General features: G+C 30.9%; 3 protein-coding genes across 3 annotated transcripts in view; 2 read left to right on the forward strand and 1 right to left on the reverse strand.

Annotated features, from left to right (window-relative positions):
- The window catches only part of LOC143083441 (E3 SUMO-protein ligase KIAA1586-like), a 33,878-nt gene extending 33,521 nt beyond the window's left edge, over positions 1-357 (reverse strand). Inside the window, exon 1 of the mRNA XM_076259701.1 lies at positions 1-357. The gene's annotated coding sequence lies outside the window, so the exon portion shown is untranslated.
- Positions 272-24,372, forward strand: LOC143083442 (uncharacterized). Its single transcript, XM_076259703.1, has 3 exons — positions 272-792; positions 3,934-4,100; positions 24,101-24,372. Exons 1-3 carry the CDS (start codon positions 668-670, stop codon positions 24,127-24,129), a joined length of 321 nt encoding a protein of 106 aa, XP_076115818.1. The 5' UTR covers positions 272-667; the 3' UTR covers positions 24,130-24,372.
- On the forward strand, positions 9,015-13,278 carry LOC143083439 (uncharacterized). The gene is made up of 3 exons (XM_076259697.1): positions 9,015-9,134; positions 9,835-10,006; positions 10,973-13,278. The coding sequence occupies exons 1-3, from the start codon at positions 9,055-9,057 to the stop codon at positions 11,996-11,998; spliced, it is 1,278 nt and encodes a 425-aa protein (XP_076115812.1). The 5' UTR covers positions 9,015-9,054; the 3' UTR covers positions 11,999-13,278.
- Positions 24,373-26,024: the final 1,652 nt, after the last annotated feature.

Genomic DNA, 26,024 nt, shown 5'->3' on the forward strand with positions numbered 1-26,024 from the left:
CTCTCTAAAGAACAGCTTGCAGTCTTCAATCCTATTAATGGTAAAAAAAGGATAAATTTTGTAATTTAGCCACTTTGGTAAATGATTAGTCTCGATCATCCAGACGCTCCATATCCTATATGTAGAGTCTGGATTCAATTGCATTGAATAATTGTTAAGTTGGGGCGTGACAAAATATGCAAATGAGCTAGTTTTAATTTTTCGGAAAGTTTCAAGATTTATCTTCTATTCATGTTAACACTAGATAAAACCGAACAGAGGAAATGGACTATCAATGGACGTGGCATCCAAATCAGCTGAGTCTATCTCAAGTTTATACATTTCTCACTCAGTTGTGCCAAACACATCTCTATGTGTTTCTTGTTCAACAGTTGGTTCAAGAAAGTATCTCATATTAGGGAGCTACCATTTGATTTTTATGGGGGGGCTAGGATGAAATTTGAAAAAAATAGGCAGGACAGGAGTTTTGAGTAAAAAAAAAAGGCAGGATGAGCAACTTGGTAAAAAAAAAAGGCAGGATGACAATTTGTGTAAAAAAAAGTCAGGATAAACTAGTAAAAAAAAAGGCAGTACCAAATAGAGTAAAAAATAAAAAGGCAGGACAGGGATTACAACTAAAAAAAAAGCAGGACAAAATTTTTCATCCTAGCCCCCCCATAAAAATCAAATGGTAGCTCCCTTATCTAAAAGTGGCTCTGTTGGTTCCGCATTCGAAAACTGTTGTAAATTTTATGAAACTAATCTACAGTGCAAAGAGAACTTTGGCAGTTACGTTTGTCATCAATGTAAATGGTATGTACGAGAGAAGCTCTCCTGTGATAGTGTAGTTCAACTTTTACAGACCCCCAAATTGATAGAATTTCTGATTCCTGTGATTATAGGTGCAGTTTTAGCTGTAACTTCAGGGTACCCAAACGCTCATTCGTCACAGATCGCCCCAGCCTTTTAATTTTTATATAAGATAAGATAAGAAAACTTTAATTTCATTCGGCATGGTTTACAACATACAAAAACATAAGCAGTGGCGGATCCAGAACTTTTCATAAAGGGGGGCCCGCTGACTGACCTAAGGGGGGGCCCGCTCCAGTCATGCTTCAGTGATTCCCTATATAATCAACCAAATTTTTCCCACGCAAGGGGGGGCCAGGGCCCCCCGAGCCCACCACCAAATCCGCCTATGATAACCTCTTGTGAGCTTTTCACCGAATATATAAAACAAAACACAAACATAGAACAGACATACATACATACAGACATAGAATGAATATGATATACGTGCAAGGCAAACAAAGCATACATATTTAAGAATAGCATATAAGCACACACAAAATGAATAGAATAGCACTATGCAAAGCAATCCAAAAAACAATAACCACAATCATGACTAAAGCAACTAAGAAGCAAATGAAAATTTAAAAGCTATGAAAACAAATTAAATATATATTTGGTACTGTTTAATGCTGATCAATGGGAATTTACTCACGAGAGAACAACAAAATAGGTTTTAATTGTCAAGTTGTGTTCCCCTGACTGGCTAAGGCTCCTTGTTGAAGGCCATATTTTACCTATAGTTGTGAACTATTAATACAATGTGACTTGGAAGGAGAGTTGTATCTTGAAAAGAACACAACATATTTTATTTTCAATTAGGGGCACACAAGGATCATACAGAGCATACATTAATAAGGAAAAAGAATATTTATTTGCATAGATACATATATATATCATGTATGTAGATACATACAATTTAAATACAGTTAAAATACAATTATTACATTATTAACTCATATTCTTTTTAATAAATTTACCAACACATTAAAAACCTGATTATCTTCTAATCACAGTTTAAGACAGAAGCACAAACTTTGAAATAGCATTTCAAGTGGTCAAAATTATCTTGAAAAGCACATGTTGAAATTCTATACCTGTTATAGTTCCAATATTATTGAGGGGCCTGATGGATTATTTTCGTTCTTCGTGATTGGTGTATTTTCACTATCGTTACCCGTTTTTCTACAGATTTTTTCCCTTATTATATTTTTTTCGTGATCCGTGATCATGGAAATTTATTTTCTGTGAATCATGATTGACAAAAAAATCAACTTGTGAATCATGATGAGCCCACCCCCCCCCCCCCCCCCCCCCCCCCCCCCCCAATCTGGCCCCTCATTTTTAAACTAATTTTTAGGTGAATGTGAAACTTATTAATTTTTAAAAACACACAATATCTCAAACTTTATGAAATCTTCTCATACAGTTTTTTACCAATATCTCTGAATTATCAAAGGAAAATATTACACCTTTACACATGCTATTTGGAAATGTTTGAAGAACTTTTTATTTATTAGATTTGAAAATTTATATTTTTGCAGAAAGAGGGTTAAAAATTTGTATAATTAACTCCTTTTACAGTTTTCAACTCCATTCTTCAAACACTTCATGAACATGTCATAATAATAATGAAGTCAGCATGTGTATTTGAAGTGGATAAGGGATACTCAAATGACCATTTTTCATTATTAAATGTAACTTGGAATTTCCTTTTTCAATATTAAATTAAAGAGTCTCAGTCATATTTTTAAAACACCACAAAAATGTATGATATGTTGAAAACAGTACATGACAATTAAGTTTATTTTTGTGGAGAAATTAGGCTAATGACTCACAGTACACTTCTTTAATTTGTAAAACACCATAATAGCAAATTATTGGTAATGGTATGCACAGCTTAGCGCAATGACTACAAATTGTTGCCTCCCTAAAACACACTGATCATGCTGATATGCATTCACATCTAACAATCAAATGTATATGATACATGTACAGTGTACACAAAATAACTATATAGTTCCATAATATAAGTCTAAAAATGTACATACAACATCACCAAATTGTTTTTTATACGACCGAAAAAATTTGCGTTCATATATTGCTATCACGTCGTCGTCGTCCGTAGACACATTGGTTTCCAGACAATAACTTTAGTTTAAGTGTATGGATCTCTATGAAACTTAAGCAAAAGGTTCAATACCACAAAAGGAAGGTTGGGATTGTTTTTGGGGGTAATGGTCCCAACCGTTTAGGAATTAGGGGACAAAAACAAGCATTTTTCTAGTTAACGACTATAACTTGTGTTAAAGTGTATGGATATCTCTGAAATTGTACCACATTTTACAAAAATACAATTTCTTATCAATTTTTTTTTTGGGGGGGTAAAAATAAATCTTTTTTGGGGGGGGCACATTTTTTTCTTCTTCAAGATTTACGAAATAACCACTTTTTTGGGAAAAAAATTTAGGGGGTAACATTTTTTTTATGGGGGGGGGGGGCAATTTTTTTTAATTTATTTTTTTATATTTTAGGTTTTTCTCACAATTTATTTTGCTATTTCTTTGTCTATAGTCTAAAAACAGATTTACTAAGTATTGCACAACAGCGCAGTGTATTGCACTACAGCACAGTGTATTGCGCAACAGCATGAAATTGAAAATAAATTCGTATCATTTAACCAATTTCAAGTTCTTTGACTACATTTATTCTGTGACAGAAAACTATTATGTGTCAAATATTTAATTAAAATCCAAATTCAGACCTGTATCAAGCTTGAATATTGTCCTAATTGCCCAAACTGTTCAGGATTGGACCTCTGCGGTCGTATCCAGCTGCGCTTGGCTAAGCACATTTTTTGGTGATGTTGTACATTTATAGACTTGCATTTTATATTTGGTAGTGTACTGCATCATATTTATATGATCTATCGCCTCGTAAGATTTATCATTGGCTATTATTCAAACATTAAATAGTCTCATAATATATATATAAATTATTTAAAACTTTTAATACATACATTATTTATACTGATAACTTAGTCTGTCATTTGTCTGTTCATTTGGCTACCCATAATTATAAATATGAAATTTCTTTAATATTCAGGTCAATTGAAAAAGCTCTAAATCTATATGCAAAAGCAGACGATTTGACAGAAAAAATAGAATCCAAATCACAGCAGCTGCAAGAAAATGTACCAAGAAAGCGCTTATGTTCCTTACAACAACCATCTGGGAAAAGACACAAATCAGCTTTGCAACATGATGTTAGAGGTAAAAGAAAAAAAAGTTATTGCATGAATATTTTACTAACTGTTTATATAAAGGCAACATCAATTTTTTATTATGGTTATTTGAATTTCAATAAACGTCTTAATGTCAATATCATTACAAACCTCATATTTTTGTACAACATCATCAGAATTATATACCAGTAATAATAGTTTCGATTTAACCAAAATTAAGTTAATTTATGATAAATTATTCACATTTATGAAAAAAGGAATCAGCTTGTTTTTCACTTTTACATACATGTACATGTATCTAAAAATGTTAAGGTTCATCAGAACGAATTGACAATTATACATGTATATACCCCTCAGTTTTTCACATTGCAATTCGACAAATATATATCCATTTTTAATTAATGCATGCAGATACTAAATGAATGTGCAATGGTTAATGTTTGCTCAGGGAAATAAAACTGTTATTAATAATCATAAGAAAGCATTTACATGAATTTTGATGTTGCCTTGGATGTTATTATCATTAGGGTTTTGGCTGTTATGTGTCCGTTGATTGGAATGTCGTCTCTTTGACATACCCATTTTCTATTCTGTATTCTATTTTGCATGTCATCATTTAAAAATTATAACTGCCTAAACTGGATTTTGCTATCCTGAAATTAGGCATTAAAATTTCAAGCAACTTAACTCTCTAAATTACAAATCTTTTTTAAGAAAACATCTAAGAAGATTCTCTTATAAATAATCAAAATTGGAAATGTTAACAAATGAATTTACTTTGTATTTTAAGTGTTGGTGTAAATTTTAGCATGTTTTTTAAAAGGGGGAAAACTACAATGCATATAAAACAACTTTTATTATACAAACTAGTGCAAGAAAAAAACATTTTTTCAGTTCAATAATCACTTTAAAAATCAGAAGTTGTAACTGAATAAATACATTTGTAGTACATTTAATTCATATCAAACTGTTATGATACAACAAATATCCTTTTAATGGGCAATGAGTAAGCATTCTACTTCATAATTGTGTCTTTTTATGTCCCTGCAGCAAGGCAAAGGGTACATTTAAGTGTTACCCTTGTTATCTGTCCATCCTTCGGTCTGTCCTAAGTAGTCCCCTACCAACGAAGTTGAAGGGGACTTTAGGTTTGCACTCTGTCCGTCAGTCAGTCCGTCTGTCAATCCTTCAGTCCGGCAAATCAGCTTTACACACTTTTTTTGTCATGCTTGAAGTTAGTGGTTTGATATTTGGTATATAGTATAACCATGATAAGTTACAGATCAAGTTCTAATTTTGTTCCGGTCTGGGGATTTTTTGCAGAGTTATGGCCCTTGGACTTAGAAAAATCACATAAGTAATCTGTTTTCGACACTTTTTTTTGTCACACTTGAAGATATTGACCTCATATTTGCCATATTGTTTAACCATGACAAGTTATAGATCAAGTTAGAATTTTGTTCCGGTCTGATGATTTTTTTGCAAATTATGGTCCTTGGGACTTAAAAAAATCATGCAAGAAATAAATTTTTCACTATTTTTTTTGTCATACTTAAAGAGTTTGATTGATATTTTGTTTATAGTTTTACCATTACAAGTTACAGATCAAGTTTAAATTTTGTTCTGATTTGATGATATTTTGCAGCGTTATATGATCCTTAGACCTAGAAAAATCACATTATTAACCAATTTTCTGCACTCTTTGTTGGTCATGCCTGACTACCGTTATATTGATTTGATATTTGGTATTAATAGTTTTAACATGACAATTTACACATCAAGTTCAAATTTTGTTTTCGGGAAAAATGAATTTTTACTGGTAGGGGACTATGTATTGCCATGCAATACTCTCAGAATGCTGGATACTATCCATGCTGATCTGTGTCCACACTTGTTTCAAATTTTATTAAACTTGTATACAATCCTAACAACTAAAACACTCTGACAGAGTTTGAATATGGGCAGTGAGTAATTTACAGTGCTATTCTGTCATTCCATCAAAACCAAATATGCTCACTTTTTTAAACAACTAAAGATATTTACAGTACTTGATTTTTTTGTTTATTCAGGTCCACTTATAAAACTTACAGATAAAGTTAACGTTTCCATTCTGCTGATCTTGGCCAAAATAACCGGCTTTTGAGTTGTAAAATTTAATTAAAATAATAGTTATACTATAAAATAATAGTTTTTCTGCTGTGCTGATTTATGCTAAAATAACGGGTTTTGGACATGTATTTGTGCACTTGAGAAAACAAATATGTTAATATGAAGTTTTTCAAAATTTCTTAAGATATTGAAGTTATTTTTTTATCTTTGCCTAATATGAAGGTTTAAAGATAGATTACATGTTTCATTCCACTCTGCTAATTTTTGTATAAATAATGGGCCAAGTTGTTAGCTTTAATTAGCCTATGGACACTGTATCAAAATCCCTATATATGAGATATTGTTTACTAAATATAGCAATGCATATCATTTCTTAATGACCACTCTAGTTTCTTTTCAGTTCAAGCACTGCATGTTCACAAAGCTTTTAATACTGGCCATTCTTAAATAGTTATGCATCTGTCAAACTGTTATTTTTAAATATAAGTTTGCAGTGCAGACATTATTTTGAATGAGTCAAATATCAGCAACTTTTGATCAAGAAGCACATTACAAATGGATATTACATGGACAAGAAATGGAATACAAGTTATGAGCAGTAATCTTTTATGTAATATGAATTGCGAGATATTAATATAAATCTTTACTGATCAAGTAAGTACGCTTTATATATTATTTTTTGGAAAAATGTGAACCAGAGCAGGTTGACTTATTTACAAGAACGGTCATAAAACTAGGTTGAAAAACATATTTATCTTCTTGGGATATAAATCTAATCAATGATCTTTTCAATTTACTGAAATCAAATATTTCAACCTTTTTATTCAGCTGGTTATAATGCATAGTATATATTATTATAGGTTTTGAAACAAACAAACAGGAATTAATACCAGAAAAGACTCCACACTGCAAAATAAATCTCAATGTCAACCAGTATTGTCAAACAGAATTTGCACATGATGTTGGAAAATCTTGTCAAGCACCTTCTACAATAGAAAAATCATGTCAAACATTTGAACCATGTCCTTCTCTTGATAAATCTTCAAAGAAGAACCTAACAGGTGAAAATTACAGATATGAAATGGTACAGTACAGATCAGTTAACAATAAAAGAAAATTGTCTAAAACAATTCACCACATTGCAAATGGCAGTGTTTTTTTGGCCGTAAAATCTTTGTTAAACCACCAATCTGAAGACATCAGAAAACAGACCATTACTGGTATATGTAATGTAATTAAAAAGATATGCTCAAATTGTGCAAAAAAAGAAAAAAACATGCTTCACAGAACAAATAGAGGATATAGATAAACTGAACTTTAAGAGTATGTCTGATGAATTGCAAAGGGACAATCCTCTGTTTTGGTCTATTTTAAGTTCTGCAGGGATGAATGGGAGAGGTGTTACTAATGACATCAGAATAGTAACAGCTGCTTCCATTTTATTTCATACCCGCAATGTTTTTTTGAATTCATTACAAAGATCTGTTGGCATATCCCTGTACAACAACCAACTGCAAAAGAAGGGATACTTTCTGCTTTCAAAGCTTGGTATTTGCAATTCATACAGTACTGTCAATAAAGATTTGCATAAGCTCAAAGTGAAAACCGAAAAGTGTATGCTTGAACTAAAAAAAAATGTTGAGGACAATATAAGATCTTCCATCAATAAAAACCTTTGTAATGATTCTAGCATGGATCATTCATATTCAAGACCTGGCACTGTTTCTTCTACAACTGTCGATACAGATCATGGCTATTCAAAACCAAATGAAACCAAATCGCAAACAAACACCAGTGATTTAAATCCTGCATATAGGTTTAATTTAGACAACTTAGATTTCCACATCAAAGTGCGTAATATGACAGAAGACCATCAAAATGAATCGAAGCATTACATACAATTAATGGCAATTAAAGACAGAGTTATTTGTGAAGACCTTCCTAATGAGAGACCAATTGGAAATTTACAGCATATTCCAATTGGAGATTTTCTGCCAAACTGTGATGACATATCCTCATTAAGGACTGATATGATTCAGGTTACAGCTTCAATTCTAACAAAACACCTTACAAGTTTTATGCCATACCAGAAATGTATACCCGAAGGTTTCTACCACCAATATAGCGAGCAGATGAAACAAAAATCAACAGTGGTAAGGCTTTATACACATACATAATTGAGAACATCTGATATATTAAACATTCAAAATTTATAAAAAAAAAGCAGAAGACAATAATAAAAAAATAATTTTTTAAGTAAAATCTACAACAATAAGGTAAAAATGAATAACCCTTCAAAGACAAAAAAATCATTCCGCAAAATACTGCATAGGTAATATAGGAACGAGAAACACCAATGCTACAAAATAAGTTTAAATAACTGGAGTGAAAAGCCAAATATTTGAGTTCACAACAAAAAGGTCCAGCATTAACTGTCTTTGCCATCAACAATGGACACATGACTCTATATATGTCTTGTGGATGCCAGCTAGTCTTATTGGATTTATCTTGGCAAACAGTTGGATTTACATTTTGCACATTCTAAGCTCTACACATTGTACTTCTTACTTTGAAAAATGACAGATATGCTCATATCTAAAAATAGTACCAAATATTTGTCAAGGGCAATATTGTTTCATTGTGAAGTCAGCATGTAAATCCGTAAATGGTCTGTTTGAAAATCAATTACATGCTCTTCCAATATGACACTTAATGTTTAACACCTATTAATCCACCAATTTAAAGACTCAAATATTTATTTTCATTTAATAACAATTGAAAAATGTCTTGACAATAATCTTAACATAAATGAATAATTTTAATTTTAGGTACCACTAGGCATTCTACCCCTCAATGAAAATAAAACAAGTGAAATGATTGAGATTTTGAGGTATCTGCAACAATACGTTCCTGGTACAAGATCAGAAGAAGAACTTGCTAAAGAGGATATAAGGTGATTGCTGCTGCGAATTACAGTCTGGATTCTGTCTAAGTTTAAAAAGAAATGACACATACAGTATAAAAATAATAACACTATGGGCATTGCATTTGCCTTAAAAACTCTTTGTTATAACCAAAATTGAATGTATCCTTTTACAGCCTTAAAGGTTCTATACAATGCATCTATTAAGCTAATATTTACCAATTCATATTTACATGAAGCCTGGTATCCCCTTGCTGTGTAAAGACTTGACAATGTTAATGACCTTTGACATATAATGTTGAAAGATTTAACTCTGTGACCTTTACTTTTGACCTTGAAAATTAAAATAGCTCAAGATTTTTCTAAAGATAAAGTATGTCAAAACTCATTAAAAAATTTAGATTCTTGTGTATTCACAAGGGTGGTAAAGTAAATTGTAAGTACCACTGTGCCACTGACCTATGACCTTGAACTTCAATATAGTTATAGATTTTCATAAGGACTAAGGAATGGACCATTTAACTTGCAGGGGGCAGGGAATGGTTTTTTCGTAAATAAAGATTTTGATTCTGAATTTAGAGAAAATAAATAATTTGGCCAGCAAGGGGACAACAAAAAATAGTGGTCCTATTGTATTTATAAGCAATACCTTCCTAATGAGTGTCCAAAAGTGCAAATAACTGTAATATTTTTACCTCAAAAATAATTATTTTTTAAAACTATTTTGAAGAGATGAAACTAATGCAGGTCTCAGACCTATAGCAGTTGGAGGTGATCAGTTGTCTGTAGAGAGAATTAGGTGTGCTCATATGGCCAGACTAGATGGAGACACCCCAGAGGAAAGATTGGAAGGAGTTTTTGCAATGGTGGAAGATTTCCATGAAAAGATGAACTTTTTGCAGGTTATTTATTTTAGATAGATTGAGTTTTTGAAATTTTTAACCAGGATAAACAATTTTTTATCCAATTCTGGTGAAATAGATTTTTTTTACTACATTATAAATCAGAAGATGTGGTATGAGTGCCAATGAGACAACTCTGTGTCCATGTCACAATGTATTTAAAGTTAACAATTGTAAGTCAAAGTATGGCTTTCAAAGTTGAGCCTTATACCTAACAACAAACAGCAAGCTGTAAAGGGCACCAAAATTACCAGTTTAAAACAAATCAAACAAGAAAACCAACTGTCTAATCTACATACACATGAGAAACAAGATACACAAACAAACCACACCCTAAAAACACACCACTGAACAACAGGCTCCTGACATAAGACGGGTACATTTAAAGGCAGTTGGTTTAGATGTATAAAAAGGCGCCACCCCTCACCCTTACCTGAAACAGTGGACCTGTATGAAAAGTTTAGGAAGAAAGATGACAGAGGACAAGTGATAGTATAAAGTACCGGTCAAAAGTTTTCAAGGCATTGGACCAGTGCGAAATTGAATGAGCTATAAAAAAGTTTAAATCACATTGATACTTTGATATACAGATTTTTAAAAGAGTATATGAAAGAGATACAAGATAAATTTCATAAAAATCAAAGTTGATTTTGAAAAGGTATTTAAAATTTTAAACGTGACCATCTGTATTTTATTCAAACAGAAGTTTGTAGCTTTTTTACTTATTTTTTATAACATAATAGGATTGACAGCATTAAACCAAATACCAAAAAACTTCCCCTGGAAATTTTGCTTTAAAACAGTGCATGTCCCATTCCAATTTGCACTGGTCCCATGCCTAGATAAATTTTAATCAGTCCCTTTAAAGGTTTGTTGCCCTATGGGATTTGCTTTACAAAGGTTTCCCTGTAACATTTCTATGTATCTAATCCTTTATTTTATACATGTATGTGTTATTTATTTCAGGTAATTATGGACAAGTTCTATTTGACTACAAGCTGTAGAGATGCTGGAACTCTATATCAGCTCCGAAATCTGATAAATAGACGAAATGTAGTTACCAAAGTTTCAAAGGATTACCATGCTGATGGTGAATTCATTGATTTAACAACAGAAGCCCATGTAATTGCTGCTGCTTTGAAGCATTTGGAAATGAATGATATGTCCAGTAAGTGTCCAAAACTGCCAAAAGGTTTGCACTTGGCAGATGCCCATACACAAAAACATTACATTTTCCAATTATGTGGACAAATTGTAGATAAATATTTTTTAAATGACATTGAAAGTTCGATTGATAATTTAGAATCAGGGGAAGACACCAACGAATTGCACCAACAGGATGATTATGTTTATAGTTATGCCACTAATTTCTGCAAGCTGGGAATGCTAAGGAAAATATCTATTTTAGCAACCAGATATGGAGATGGAATTAGGATTCTTCGACACTGGAAGTATGCCACACTTCTTTACCATCAGGCACATAAAACTAAATATCGTCTCGAAGGATTTCTTTTAATGGCAGGTGTTAATGCCTTGTACACCCCTAGGCAAAGGCATGAAGTTATCCATAACCGCTTCATTAACCTCAGGGGTGGAGAAGGTCACAACCTAGATGGCGACTATGTTATGGAACTTCTTAATAAATATGCTAAACAAAGAGTAAAGTTACTCGGTCCAAACCATTCAGCAGAAGTGGTAGAAAGAATCGGGAAAACTATGATGGCAATAAATGCCATAGAAGAAAATTTACATTCCCAATTAAAACTTGCACCAGTATCTGCTTTTCACCGTACACAAAAGCTTGACAAAGATAGAAAAACTTTGGTGAAACAGCTGGTAGATGTGAATGTCTTCAAGAAAGTACCAGGAAGGGAGCATTCTGCAATTAAACAAGACAAAAAAGATATGTTTCAAAGTATTGACATTAAGGAATTTCAAACATACATCATCCAAAAAAAGGGAGAGTATGCCTTGCGCAAAAATGCATTTTAATGTCATATCTATATTTAATTTTATAACTACATTTGTAGCTTAAGCATTAAAATATATCCCTATTCTTTAGACAGCTAATATATATAATTCTAAATATAAAGTATAAACAAAATAAATGTTCAAAATTTATTAAATATATAAACAAAAATACAGAAGAGTGAAGACTGATTTTTTTCAAGACTACCAAAATATAAATCTGATTTTAATTATATGAACATAATAAAGGAACATTTAAAATTGTTCTTTGTTTAGTAAGCTACAAAAACTAACATTATTTTGAAATCAAATATCTTTAAAATTGTATAAGTGTAGTTTTTTTCCAATGTATCATTTATAGATAATGAAATGTATATCAAATCAATATCACCTTTTTGAAAACTGATGTGCAGTTTTTGGCCATGAATATTAAGTGAATTGCATGTTTTTTCTCTTAAAATGTAGTTCAAGTTATATAAAACTTAACAAGAGATTCTTATCATTTTTATTATGTTTTTATCTAAAATCAATTTCAAAGTAAAGTATCCAAGAAGTTTTGGAAACTTGTGCAAAAAACAAATTTTATTTTTAATATTTTTTCTAGTTTTACTTCCACCATGCTCATGTTACTAACATGTTGATTATTTAAAGGTTGTACTTGAAATTACTTTTTGAAATTTTATATGATGTTTTATGTTTTTTAGTTATTTGAAAGTGTGGATTTATAAAAGAAAATACAGTATACTTTAGTAGCTATACTAGTACAGTGAAATCTGTCTAAACATAACTTTGTAGGGACCAGTTTTTGTTCAGTTTTGAAATATAATTGGTTTATTCATGTTCAAATTGCATAATATTTGAAATAACTGAACTTAAAAACATGTTTTGTGAAGACATTTTTTTTGTTTATACATTGTACTAGGTTCTGTTTAGACAGATTTCACTGTGTACATAAAATAACATTAATAACATTTAATTACACAAATAAAAGTATTGTTCTTGTACATTAAATACGTTAAATACTATAGCACTTTTAACAAACAATTGACAGTTATTCATAATAGTACATGATAATCTAACTAAAACAATCATGTTGGATTCAATTTGTAAAGAAGGCTATGAACAATACATTTGGAGATTTTTATCTTTTTATGTTGTTTTTGTAAAAATAATTTTATAAGTAAAGTAACCTAGAATTTTTGGAAGTGCACCTCCACCACACTCATGTTGTACTGGAAATAACTTTTTAAAATTTTATATGATGCTTTAAAAATGTTATTTTATCTGAAGCTTATATTGGATAATAATCCATACTTTATTTTGGTATATATTTATGTATGTTGTGCTAGGTATCAGTTTTACTTCTCATTTTCATGAAGAACTTTACCTGTAGATCATTTTACTTCACAACCTGGTTTGCTCTATGTGATTTAGTTTTTAAGATACATGAAGTAGAAAAATGTTTTTATACCTATATTCTATTAAGCAACATCTGTCTTTTTTTATATGAGTTAGAATTAAATTATAAAATGTATACTAGATACACTTACAAACATTCAGTTCAAGTTGACTTGTTATTGTTTAAGTTGTTTGACAGATATTTACAAGTTAAGGAAAATGGAAAATTAAATGTGAAAAATGGTCTTAAATGGGTCAAGTGAAAAAAAGAAAGAATGAAAGATGAGCTAAAAAATAGTCAATGAGTAGTGGGTGGATCTTTCTTCCTTTCATTATTTTATTACAGATGTCTATTTACAATACAGAATCATTCTGATGTTAAAAAAATTCTAAAATGAATAAGAACAAAAAAATAAACTTAACATGTACATATCAATAAAAAAATACATTGTCCAAATTGAGTTAATTATAAAAATTAAAAGCAAAGAATTGTCTTTCATTGAAATAATACTCATTTTATAAATAATTCACTTCATAAATGTGTTTTTTTTCATCTTTGATTATTTTGGCATGATCAGTAAATATAGTTTTTGATGTAGTATTTAATTTTTAGTTTTTATGATAAACCTAATTTTGTCATTCTTTGTTACTTTGATGTTTTTGATTTATACTTGTTATACCACTTGTTGTTTGAAAAAAGTTACCCAAAAAAAATGTCCGTATTCAACTTTTTCACTTTTGGCATTTAAGATGAAAAAATAACGCATTAGTCATCTCTCAGTGACATGGCAAAGTTATTATACTCATTAATTCAGTTAATTTTTTGATTGAGCAGTAAAAAACAATTCTAAGTTTTCAATTAGTTTAATTTGTATTTCAAACATTTACATTGTATTTATCTGTAATAGATCTGTTATTATAATCACAATTATACTATTTCTATTGTCAGAAACTATTTTGTTATTATAACTTATAAAAATCATAACATTCAATCAGATACCTAATAATTATTAGGAGTATGCTTCAATTAAATTATGAAAACCTTCCTTGCTTTTTAGCTATGCCTATAAGAACATTGAAGTTAAATTCTCCCTTGTCCTGCTGTAAAGTATTTCTTATCTAAATACCATTGGCTAAAAATGTGCCTTGCCTAGTGCAGCTAGATATGTCTGCAGATGTCCAATGCTGAACAGTAAGGTCAAAAATGGACACAATATTCAAGCTTGATGCAGGTCTGAATTTGGATTTTAATTAAATATTTTACAAAAAATAAATGTAGTCAAAAACTTGAAATTGGTTAAATAATTTGAATTTATTTTCAGTTGTAGTTTTACTCAATACTTAGTCAAACTGTTATATACAAAATGAGTTTTGAGAAAAACCTATAATTTGAAAAAATAAAAATGGCCCACCCCCCATCACCAAAAAAAAAATTTACACCCCAAAATTTTTTTTTATTCAAAGAAATTTTATTTTGTATAATGTGGTACAATTTAAAAGATATCCATACACTTTCACACAAGTTATTGTCTGAAAACTAGAAAAATGTTTCTTTTTGACCCTTTTTTGCCCCTCTTTCCTGAACGGTTTTGGCAATTACCCCCAAAATCAATCCAAACCTTCTACTTGTGGTATTTAACCTTGTGGTACAATTTTGGAGCAATCAAAAAAGAAGTTATTCACAAGATATTGTGCAGAAACCAGAAAAATGCTCGTTTTGGCCCCTTTTCCCTAAACGAGTGGAACCATCACCCCCAAAACCAATCCCAACCTTCATTTTTGGGTATTGAACCTTTTGTTGAAGTTTCATAGAGATCCAACCACTTAAAACAAGGAATTATTTGCATTAGGAATAATTTTGAATTCTGGAAAATTGATAAAAATATATGAAGAAAAGTAATCCAACTAAATAGGGTTAGCCATGCATGCATGGCTAATGCTAATTTTACTTTCACTATTATTTCGGTATGAACTAACCTACCACCCTTAGCCATGCACGTATGGCTAACCCTATTTAGTTGGTTTAGTTTTCATCATAATTTTTGTTCAATTTTCCAGAATTGAAAATTATTCTAGATTCAAATAATTCCTTGTTTTAAAGTAAAGTTATTGTCCGGAAACTAAAATGTCTACGACGACAACGTGATAGCAATATATAAAGGCAAATTTTTATTACACTTATGTTACAAGTTTTTATCATTATACATATATAAATAAGAAGAGGTGGTATGAGTGCCAATCAGACAAATCTCCATCCTAGTCAAAAAGTATTTAAAGTTAAACAATTATAGGTCAAAGTATGCCCTCCAACAAGGAGATGTGGCTCACACAGAACAGGAAGCTATAAAGAGCCCCAAAATGACCAGTGAAACACATTCAAACGGGAAAACCAACACTCTAATTTATTAACAAAACAAGAAACATCTATAAAACATTCAAATAAAATTTTCACTTTTGGCATTTAAGATGAAAAAATAACGCCGTAATTATCAAAGCTTGTTCTTATGTCCTTATTCTGTACTGTTACACCACAGTTCCAGGTTAGGGGAGGGTAGAGCGCTTAACCATGTTTAACCCTTCCACATTTGATATTTGCCTGTCCCTAGTCAGGAGCCTTTACTTGAGTATCCCATCAGATGATCACTTTTTAAAAAAATATTTTTTTAATAAATTAGACAGATAACAATGAATGAATCATACCCTACAACAAGGTCAAGACATCCCCTAGCATCAAGTTTAGTGGTACCATTAATAACCATCAACCAAATTTCACCCTCTTGCTCCACACCCTCTATATAGTGCCAACTTGGGTGATGATTTTGTATGATGGTTCTCCTGTGGAAAGCAAGGTAAATTCAAGAAAAGTGACCTTTTATAGCTACATATGGTATATGTTTTTCTCATGTTTGAAGGCTATATGTTGACCTATAATTGCTTACACTCACTTCATTTGAACTAATGCATAGGCAATCATACAAAATTCTATTATTTTATATTCAAGAGTACAACCCAACAGAATTAACTGAAATGATAACAAATATTATTAGACCTCGGTTTGTGCTTTTTAATAATATGAAAGATGTGAATAAAGGAGTAGGTTCAGTAAGACCCGTTTTTTGCTCCAAAATATAGCAGTTTTACAAAATTGTGAAATTGTAATCTTTTAGCTATTCATTGGAAAGTAGAATGCTTCTGATACATAAATATAGGCTGTTTTTGACAATACAATGTACATATATCAGGTATTAGCAAAATTTAAAGTTATGCTAAATTACTGAAATCTTCACTACATATATGTATTTTAACATTTTAGTTAAATTTAAGATGGTTTCCTTCTTAAATAAAAGTGGTCACATTCGTGTTCATTCATAATACTGAAATGTAAGTTGAATTTGATGATTATACATAACATATATATAAAGGTTAACGATGAACACAGATGCGGCCACTTTCATTTTTGACAAAAACCATCTGAAAAGTGACATTTTTTGGCATATTTGATATGTTTTTCTTATTTAAGCTTGAATCAGAGCATCTTTAATGACTAAATCTGTTTAAATCTTTCACAAAAATTAATCTAATCAATTGAAATAGACACTTAAGTGTTTACAAAGTGTCCAAAATATTTCGTTAGATGAACCTGAAATTGGAGGCCAAAATTGGCTCTTACCAGACCTACTCCTTTAATAATTTTACAAAATTGTCTAATCACAACTGGTCAATAGTTTCAAAGTAAATAACAAGTTCATTTGAACTGATGGATAGGTGTTTCATTAGCAACATTGTAACAATAAGGCTTTTGTTTGTAAATCAGTCTCTGCTAAATAATTGTATCATTGGCAATACTACCACATCTCTTGCTAATGCAAGTTAAGTTTCAATCTAACTGGGTGTCTATAATATTCATGATCATATCAGCTATTCTTCTTTCATAAACAAAGTTATCCATCAGATCTGAAATTTCAAAAATGTAATGAATGTTGTTTACAATATCAGATATCATCTGTTTGCTAAAATGGGTTAAAATGTCTACACTCAAAACAGAAAGGTGATCATGTTCTTTGGCTAATTCAGCGACCATTTTCTCTAAATCTATTTGAATTGCATTTCTTTGATCACTAGAGACTTGCCTATAAGGTTTAATACCATCAATTTCGCAAAGCATGTTATCTTCTTTGTCTGTTATAAAATCTTTGTTTAACATTAAACAATCACAACATGAACACTCCTTTATACAGTTATCACAACATGGATGTGAGGTGTTAGATTGAGGTATATCTGGAGAAAAATGTTGAACCAGAATATTTCTCCTACATGCACTTGTTTTACAGTAGTTGATCATTTGTTCATCTGCACTATTTTTTGCTGTATCAACAGGATGATAATAACATACAGATGTTGATGTAATACCATCTCTTCCTGCTCTCCCACTTTCTTGCATAAATCCTTGTATGCTACGGGATGCACCCCAATGAATAACAAATCGAACATCTGGGATATCTACTCCCATCCCAAAAGCTGTTGTTGCAATAACAACACGTGTAATACTGTTTTTTCTCATATTTTCAATATTTTTTTTATTTTTGTCTGGTGTGGAATGGTGGAACATGGCAAATAGACAATTTTTTGCACATGGGGTGCCTATGTATGCTGCTTCACTTAGTTCAGATAAAAAATATAAATATATTTGTGAACATGATTTTATGTTTCTACAATATATAATTGTTTTTGGTGATTGCTCACAATTGTCCCGAAGACTGGAAACTACCCAATGAAAACTGTCATGTAATCTAAATGATACCTTTTGGGCAAAATAGTTTATATTACTCCTATCACAACTTCCCATTACCAGTTTATATTCATTCATCCCAAGTATATGAGCTATTGTCTTTCTTGATGAATATGTCGATGTAGCGGTCAATGCTAATATAACAGCTTTTGGTACTAAACTCCTCAACTCTCCAATTCTATAATAGTCTGTGCGAAACTTGTTACCCCTAAAGAGAATAAATAATTGGTATAATTTAGTCTCTTAAATAAAAGGCAACAATAAGTCATTAATGAAAAAATCAGAGAACAAAATCAATGAACCACTCTTTGTTATTCTTATTGCAACAGATTTGTAAAATCTTAAAACAAAGCCAAATTAAATTCTTTTGCCTAAAATACAGGTTGTAGTTATATCTTTCTGATGACAAAATTTTATTTATTGAAGTTGAATTTTATAAAAATTCATCCTTTTAAAAGTATAAACTTGTGATGTAATCTAAGTTTTAAAATATTCATTGATTGAATGACCAACATAAAATATCATAACCAAATTCTTTTAATGCAATGATAATTCCAAAGGAATATAAACCCTGGTTTCTCAATCTACTTCAGAAAACTGAATATGTTCTTAGAATGTTACAGATCCCTTTTCCAGCATACATCATTTGTATATGTTTTTATGATTTTTATGTCAACCAGTTGCCCTTATATGTAAATGTTACATGCTTGGTGGAAAGGAATAAAATAAATAACAATCAAATACTTGCGATGATTAAACTATATAACTGTACAACATTTCTGTAAGTCAGCATATGGTGCAAAGATGTCTTAAAATAAATGTTACAATAAGTTAACGAAAATTAGCAGTTGTTTTATAATTTGTGTCCAATGAACAGATGGAGATCTATTGATGTATTGGTAAATAGTGCATTTAAATTGTGTGATATTGTGATTCAATATAAAAGCATGCAACTATCAGAAATGGATACTTTACCTTGTTCAACATCCTATAATGTACTAGAAAATACAAACCATAATTAGTTGGAATGGACTACCAGCGTCCCTAGTTACCTGCACCACCTTAGTGTCATTCAAACCAGGAGTGCAGGGTGTCCAGATATGTAAGATGGCTAAGTGGTTTTTAGCCAGATTTAAATTAAGCACAACTGCACTGTATAAATATGCACGTTCTACACAATGTTTTCCTTACATTGAATATGTAAATATTCAATGTACAATAATAATCTCCTGGGAGGACTGTACTTAACCAGAAGAAGAAGAATACTGTAATTTTTGCTGTCAATGTTGTATCATGATCCTTAGTTGATTAATTTAGCAACTCAAATGATCATACAAATAGCATGTGATTTTAATTTATAACACAAGCTAATCATATAATGCATGAGTAGCTGGTTAGAATCTTCTTAAACATGCATATACATAACCCAATCCCTGTTTATAAACCTGCAAAAAAGTAAGAATGTGCAAATATGATCAGTGTTCTTTATTAAATTAAGGACTGCTTTCTGGGTATGAAGGTACGAAATTTAACTGTATGAGGATACAGACAGAATAAATAAATACTTAAACAATGTAGTGGACACTGATGAGTGTGGACAGTATTATGCATTATGTGAGTATTGCATAAAACTGTGAGTCAACTCACTAAGGATACCCCATCCTATAATGGAAAATACATAATTATAACAGGATGCTGTTACAAAGTCTCCCAAAACAAAGCCCCTGTAATTATAAACCCTGTGGTACTACTCCTATAATTTTTCCCATTATAACTGTCCGATCTCACGCATATAAAGGATTTGATGACAATGAAAATTTGAAATGATTGTATTTTGTGATGAGTTTTGTGGGGATCTAGACTTCAAAAAAGTGTGTGTGGGGGGGGGGGGGGGGGGGGGGGGGGGGTGGTGTGACCCCAGAGACTCCTTATATTTCATTTGATTTGTTTTATTGTCCTATACAAGAATATATATCTTTACCATTTAAAAGTTCTCAAACAGAATGGGGTAATGGTGACCCCACGGGGACTCCCCCTTTATTTCATTTGATTTGTTTTATTGATCCATACAAGAATATATATGGTTAAGGGGTGGTGATCTCGAACGTTTACAAGTTATCAAACAGGAGGGGGTGGTGGTAACCCCGAGGGACTCCCCTATATTTCATTTGATTTGTTTTATTGTCCCAAACAAGAATATATATGATTTAAGGGTGGGGATCTGTACTGTTTACAAGATATTAGAACATTCTCAAATTGAAGGGGATGGGGTTGACCCCTAGTGACTCACCTTATATTGTATTTGCTTTGTTTTATTGTCCTGTGATCATTACTGCACACCGCGTGTCTTCATCACTTCCTGTTTTTAAGTTATAGTCATTTGAAAAATTAAAAAAAAATAAAATCCCATAGGGTTCTATAGTAAACCCCTCTGTTCTTTTGGCCACTAAAAATACCTCTAAATATACCCCAATGCACAAACGAAAGATTGATGGCTCCCCTAGACATATAAGTCTAACATTTTATGAAACCCTAAGTAAATCTGACAAGCGGTTTTGGAGAAGCGCTGTGAATTTGGATTGTGATTAAATATTTAACACAGCATAGTTTCTGACACAGAATGAATGTGTTATTACTATTAATGACTTTTAATAGAAGAAATACATAAACATTTATATATTGCTATATTCACAATGAAAGAATATTTTAAATAGATACTGATTAGAAATATCTCTGTGTTCATGTGTGAAAAAAATAATAACTACATCTATATAAGTAAGTTAAGCATCTCCTTTTAAATATTTCAGACCAATTATATCTTCCTTTATGCACATTCTCTGGTCATGTACTGGAATTGAGTACAATTAAGTTTTATTAATATTGCTAAAGTCATTAAGAGGAGTTACAAGACCTAATGCCACATATTGTCATCTTTAAACAAAGTAATTTCAATTATCTCCCTTGAAAAAAAATACCAAGAAATATCCTTCATCATGGACATCTTCAGGACATCTACAACATTACAACTGTTAATAATTGTTAGGAGTAGAAAATCTATTTCTTGCATGAATTTTCTATGTCCAAGGACCATAACTCTGCAAAAAAAATCTCAGACCAGAAAAAATTCTAACTTGTTCTATAATTTGTCATTGTTAAAGAATGTGGCAAATATGAAGTCAATATCTTCAAGCATGATGAAATTTTTTTTTGGAAAACAGATTATGCGATTTTTCCAAGTCCAAGGACCATAACTCTGCAAAAAAAAATCATCAGACCAGATCAAAATTCTCACTTGATCTATAACTTGTCATTTTTAAAGAATGTGGCAAATATGAAGTCAATATCTTCAAGCATGATGAAAAACATTTTTTGTTAAACAGATTATGTGAATTTTCCAAGGGCCTTAACTCTGAAAAAAATTATGCGACCAGAACAAAATTAGAACTTGATCTGTAACTTGTCATGGTTATACTATATACCAACTATCAAACCAATATCTTCAAGCATGTTTAAACAAGAATGTGTCCATAGTACATAGATGCCCCACTAGCACTATCATGTTCTATGTTCAGTGGACCACAAAATTGGGGTCGAAACTCTAATTTGGCATTTAAATTAAAAAGATCATATCATTAGGAACATGTGTATTAAGTTTCAAGTTGTTTGGCAACTTCATCAAAAACTACCTTCACCAAAAACTTTAATCTGACACAGGACAGACAGACAAACGCACAGACCAGAAAACATAATGCCCCTCTACTATCGTAGGTGGGGCATAAAAAGTTTGGAAAGCTGATTTGCCGGACTGACAGACAGACGGACGGACTGACGAACAGAGTGCAAACATAAAGCCCCCTTCAACTTCATTGGTAGGGGACTAATAACAGCTTGAAAGAGGTTCAGTAAAACCTGTAACATGTAATGCAGGTGTGGACACTATCAGAGTTGGAAAGAAATGTGATAATGGATTATTTTAAAAGGTGACGCCACATAAATTTAAATTATACAAAAAAAAACAGTTGAAAATTTATTTCTTACATGAATTTTAAGTCCAAGGACAATAACTCTGCAAAAAATCATCAGACCGAACCAAATTATAACTTGATCTGTAAGTTGTCATGGTTATACTATATACTAAATATCAAACTAATATCTTCAAGCATGACAAAAAAAGTTTGGAAAGATGATTTGCCACACAGACAGATTGACAGACGGATAGAGTGCAAACCTAAAATTCCTTTCAACTTTATTATTATTTTATTTGTTTTTGCATACAACAGTTTTTCTTCATCTTTTAGCTGTACATTTACTTTCTGATAACTTTTTTTTACTTGCCTTTTTAAAATAAGTATGGAGAATATCTTGATATATATTTTATAGTATAGATCTACTTACATTTGTCAAATCCAAAATAGATGCTTGTATCATCATCATTGTTTGGAGACTTCAATACATATACATGTATTTTGTCTTTGTCTTGTCTTTTTCTGAACTATGACATGGTCCTTCTTTCTTAATTGCAGGTGAGTGAGTGGAAAGCATTGGTGATAGTGAATTGATTAAGTGATGATTTTTTTATAGCATTTAAATTATCTTAGAGCTTTCCATTAAAACAGACTTGATACCAGGAAAAACACTTTCAAAAAGGGTAACAATATGATAGACTTGGATTTCTTTTCCATTTTAAATGTAAGTTGAACACGTATCAATGTATGAAACTTTGATGTGTCTTCCCTGTGTTACAAGTATGATTTAATGGAACAGTCCTGAAATATTGTGAAAGTTTCCCTATTTCATTAAAAAAAGTGTGACAATTGTTGGGATTGTAGCTGATAGAACAAGCACATTTTAATTGATTAATTTAATATCTTATATATTAAATAACCAAATTAATATCCCATCAAATGTATCATAATTTTCAAATGAAAAGTGAGAAAAACTTAAGTCTTCATCCTGTTTACTGGCCTAAAATAAAGGCAGGGTGCTGCATATTCTTCAAACATTATTTAATTTATGTATATATCTATGTCTAAGAGATTGACTAAAAATTCTTATAGCAATTTCACCCTCAAATTTCAAAATAAAATCCTATGACAAACAGCTTTTATTTTATTATTATGTCCCTAAGAGAAAGAATCACCCATTGTAACATATTTTGGTGACAATGGTCTCTTTAATTACACAACGCACACACATATATATACAATGTATATATATACAAAAAAGTTTCTTGAGTTGCACAGAATTATATATTAGAAATCAAATACACAAAAATAGTTTTGAAAGCAGCAGTGTATGGTTTTTAAACTGTTTTTTGTGTATTTAATTTTTAAAATATCCTATACTGCTTCTTTGAAAATCAGGAATGAAGACTATAAGTATATAACTAAAAAGTGATATTTTCTTAATGCAAGAGTGATGTTTTAATAACATTATTCCATTATTGAACTAATCTAATAACACACCATTCTTCAACACAGTGAGCTTCATCTATTACAATTGCTGATAAATGACACTGATATACTTTATTTGTCAACAAATTTCTCCATTTACCACTAAATAGACTCTCTGGACTCATTAATAATATTGGTACCAGACCATTCTCTATGTTTTTAAGTTTCACTGAAAAGGTTACAAAAAAACAAATGAATTTATATATAATTGATTGCCCAAATTTGCACATAATCTTAAATCGTTGTGCTGATTAGAATACATGTAGAAATACTTGTATATATATGAATAATCTTTGTAATACAAAAACTTTCAAAATGACAAAACAAGAAAATGTTGTTTGTTTTTCCACATTTCAGTTTGATTGTCTGTCTTGTATTGTGTAGTATAACCAATTCAATTGTTTATTAAATATTTTTAAGTCTTTAACACAGTCAATCTGAAGTCAGTTAAAGCATTTTTAATTAAATTTCATTTTGTGTTTTTAGGTCCACACACAACATTGAACAAGACATAAAATAGAGGTAAACGATTCTTTGAGACCATCAAAATTACTGACATGTTGGAAAACAAAGTAATCATTTTCTTTTGTTATTTTGAAAGTTTTTGTATTTATATATAACTATAAGTATTTTTTTATATACATGCATTGTCATAATACATATTTCTTAAACTATGTTGTGATTTTTCGACAGCCATTTTGTAAAGACAATTACTTCATGACCCCCCCCCCCTTTTTTATTATTACTCCAACGTCGTTATTGTATGGACACATGGTTTTTATTGTTGTATTTGTGCTTTGTCACGAGATGTGTTGTTCTCGTGTTTGTATTTTTTTTTTATTCATATGAATATTTTTGATAGAGTTAAGCCATTTCAATTAATATTTTATAGTGCGTCTTTTATTGTTGTAATGTTGTTCTGCTGTATCAGGTCTAGGGTGAAGGTTGGCGCCAGGTAAAACGTTTAAACCCACTGCATATATTATATTCACCTGTCCTAAGTCAGGAACCTGTTGTTCAGTGGTTGTCTTTTGTTAGTATATTTCATATATGTTTCTCGTTTCTCGTTTTGTAAATAGATTAGACCGTTGGTTTTTCTGTTTGAATTGTGTTACACTGGTTATTATGGGGCCCTTTATAGCTTACTGTTCGGTGTGAGCTTTTGCTCCGTGTTGAAGGCCGTACTTTGACCTATAACTGTTTAATTTTTTATACATTGTTACTTGGATGGAGAGTTGTCTCATTGGCACTCATACCGCATCTTCTTATTTATATTGTACATATACATTATAATATGTGTTATAGATTTTTATAGAATCCATCACAGACTTTATATATGTATACATAAACAAAAGCAAGTGTACAGATCTAACATGGTTGGGCTGTTATTTAGAGTAATTATATAGTCTTATATTATATATATATAATTTTTACTTAGAGTTTTTTTTTAGAGTTGTCACTTGTTCAGACGTACTTATAATTTTATTTTAATATATATGTACCTGTCCCACAAAACAGAAGCCTGTAATCTAGTGCATGTTGCTTAATGGTGTAAAATGTATTTCAAAATTGTTGTGTACACACATTTAAATGTGTCCATTGGTTTACTCATCTGAATTATTTAACATGGTCATTGCATGGTTTATAGCTTGTATTCAAAACTCTGAGTGAAATTTATAAAAAAAATCTAAGACCCATTTTAAATTTCAAATTGGAAGTTAATTTGCAAAATATGAATGATATGAAACAATCTTTTACTTTCAGTCCTGCAATTCTTTTAGAATAGAATCGTTAATGAACATACATAAAAGCAGCAACATATTTTTGTTTATCTAAATATAATTTCTTCTAATATTGCTGTAACCTCAAGTCAAACAGAGATAGATTATGAAATCTATAATGTTTATCTTATACTGCTTGCATGCACATTGTATTTTTAATGTTGTTTATAACAAAAGACTTGTATTCATGTACTTTAACACTTTGTACTGCTTTTGTGATTGACCCAAGTAAGATACCATAAGTGAATAATTTAATTTGTATAGCTTACTGTAAACAGAGACATATATACTGTATATATGTCTCTGCTGTAAACAAAGATTTATTTATTGGTTGGTGTGGTTTTTTTTTAGGGGGGGGCGAGTTTGGGGAAGGAGGGCATACATGTATTTACCTTTATCGTCCATGTCACCAAGATAGGCACAGTCGATACCCATAGTGTTGAAAGCGATTTCTTGGTCCTTCATTAAACTAGCGAGAGGTGAAATTACAATTATAATAGAAGTATCACGCTCAAGTACAGGTGTGATATTGCTGACAATTGAAAGCTGCTGGTGTATAAAAAATAAATCCGGTAGGACAGTGTAAATAAGGCTTTTGCCGTAGCCAGTTGGCAACATACCAAAAACAT

The sequence above is a fragment of the Mytilus galloprovincialis genome, chromosome 7, assembly GCF_965363235.1.
Source record: "Mytilus galloprovincialis chromosome 7, xbMytGall1.hap1.1, whole genome shotgun sequence".
NCBI lineage: Eukaryota > Metazoa > Mollusca > Bivalvia > Mytilida > Mytilidae > Mytilus > Mytilus galloprovincialis.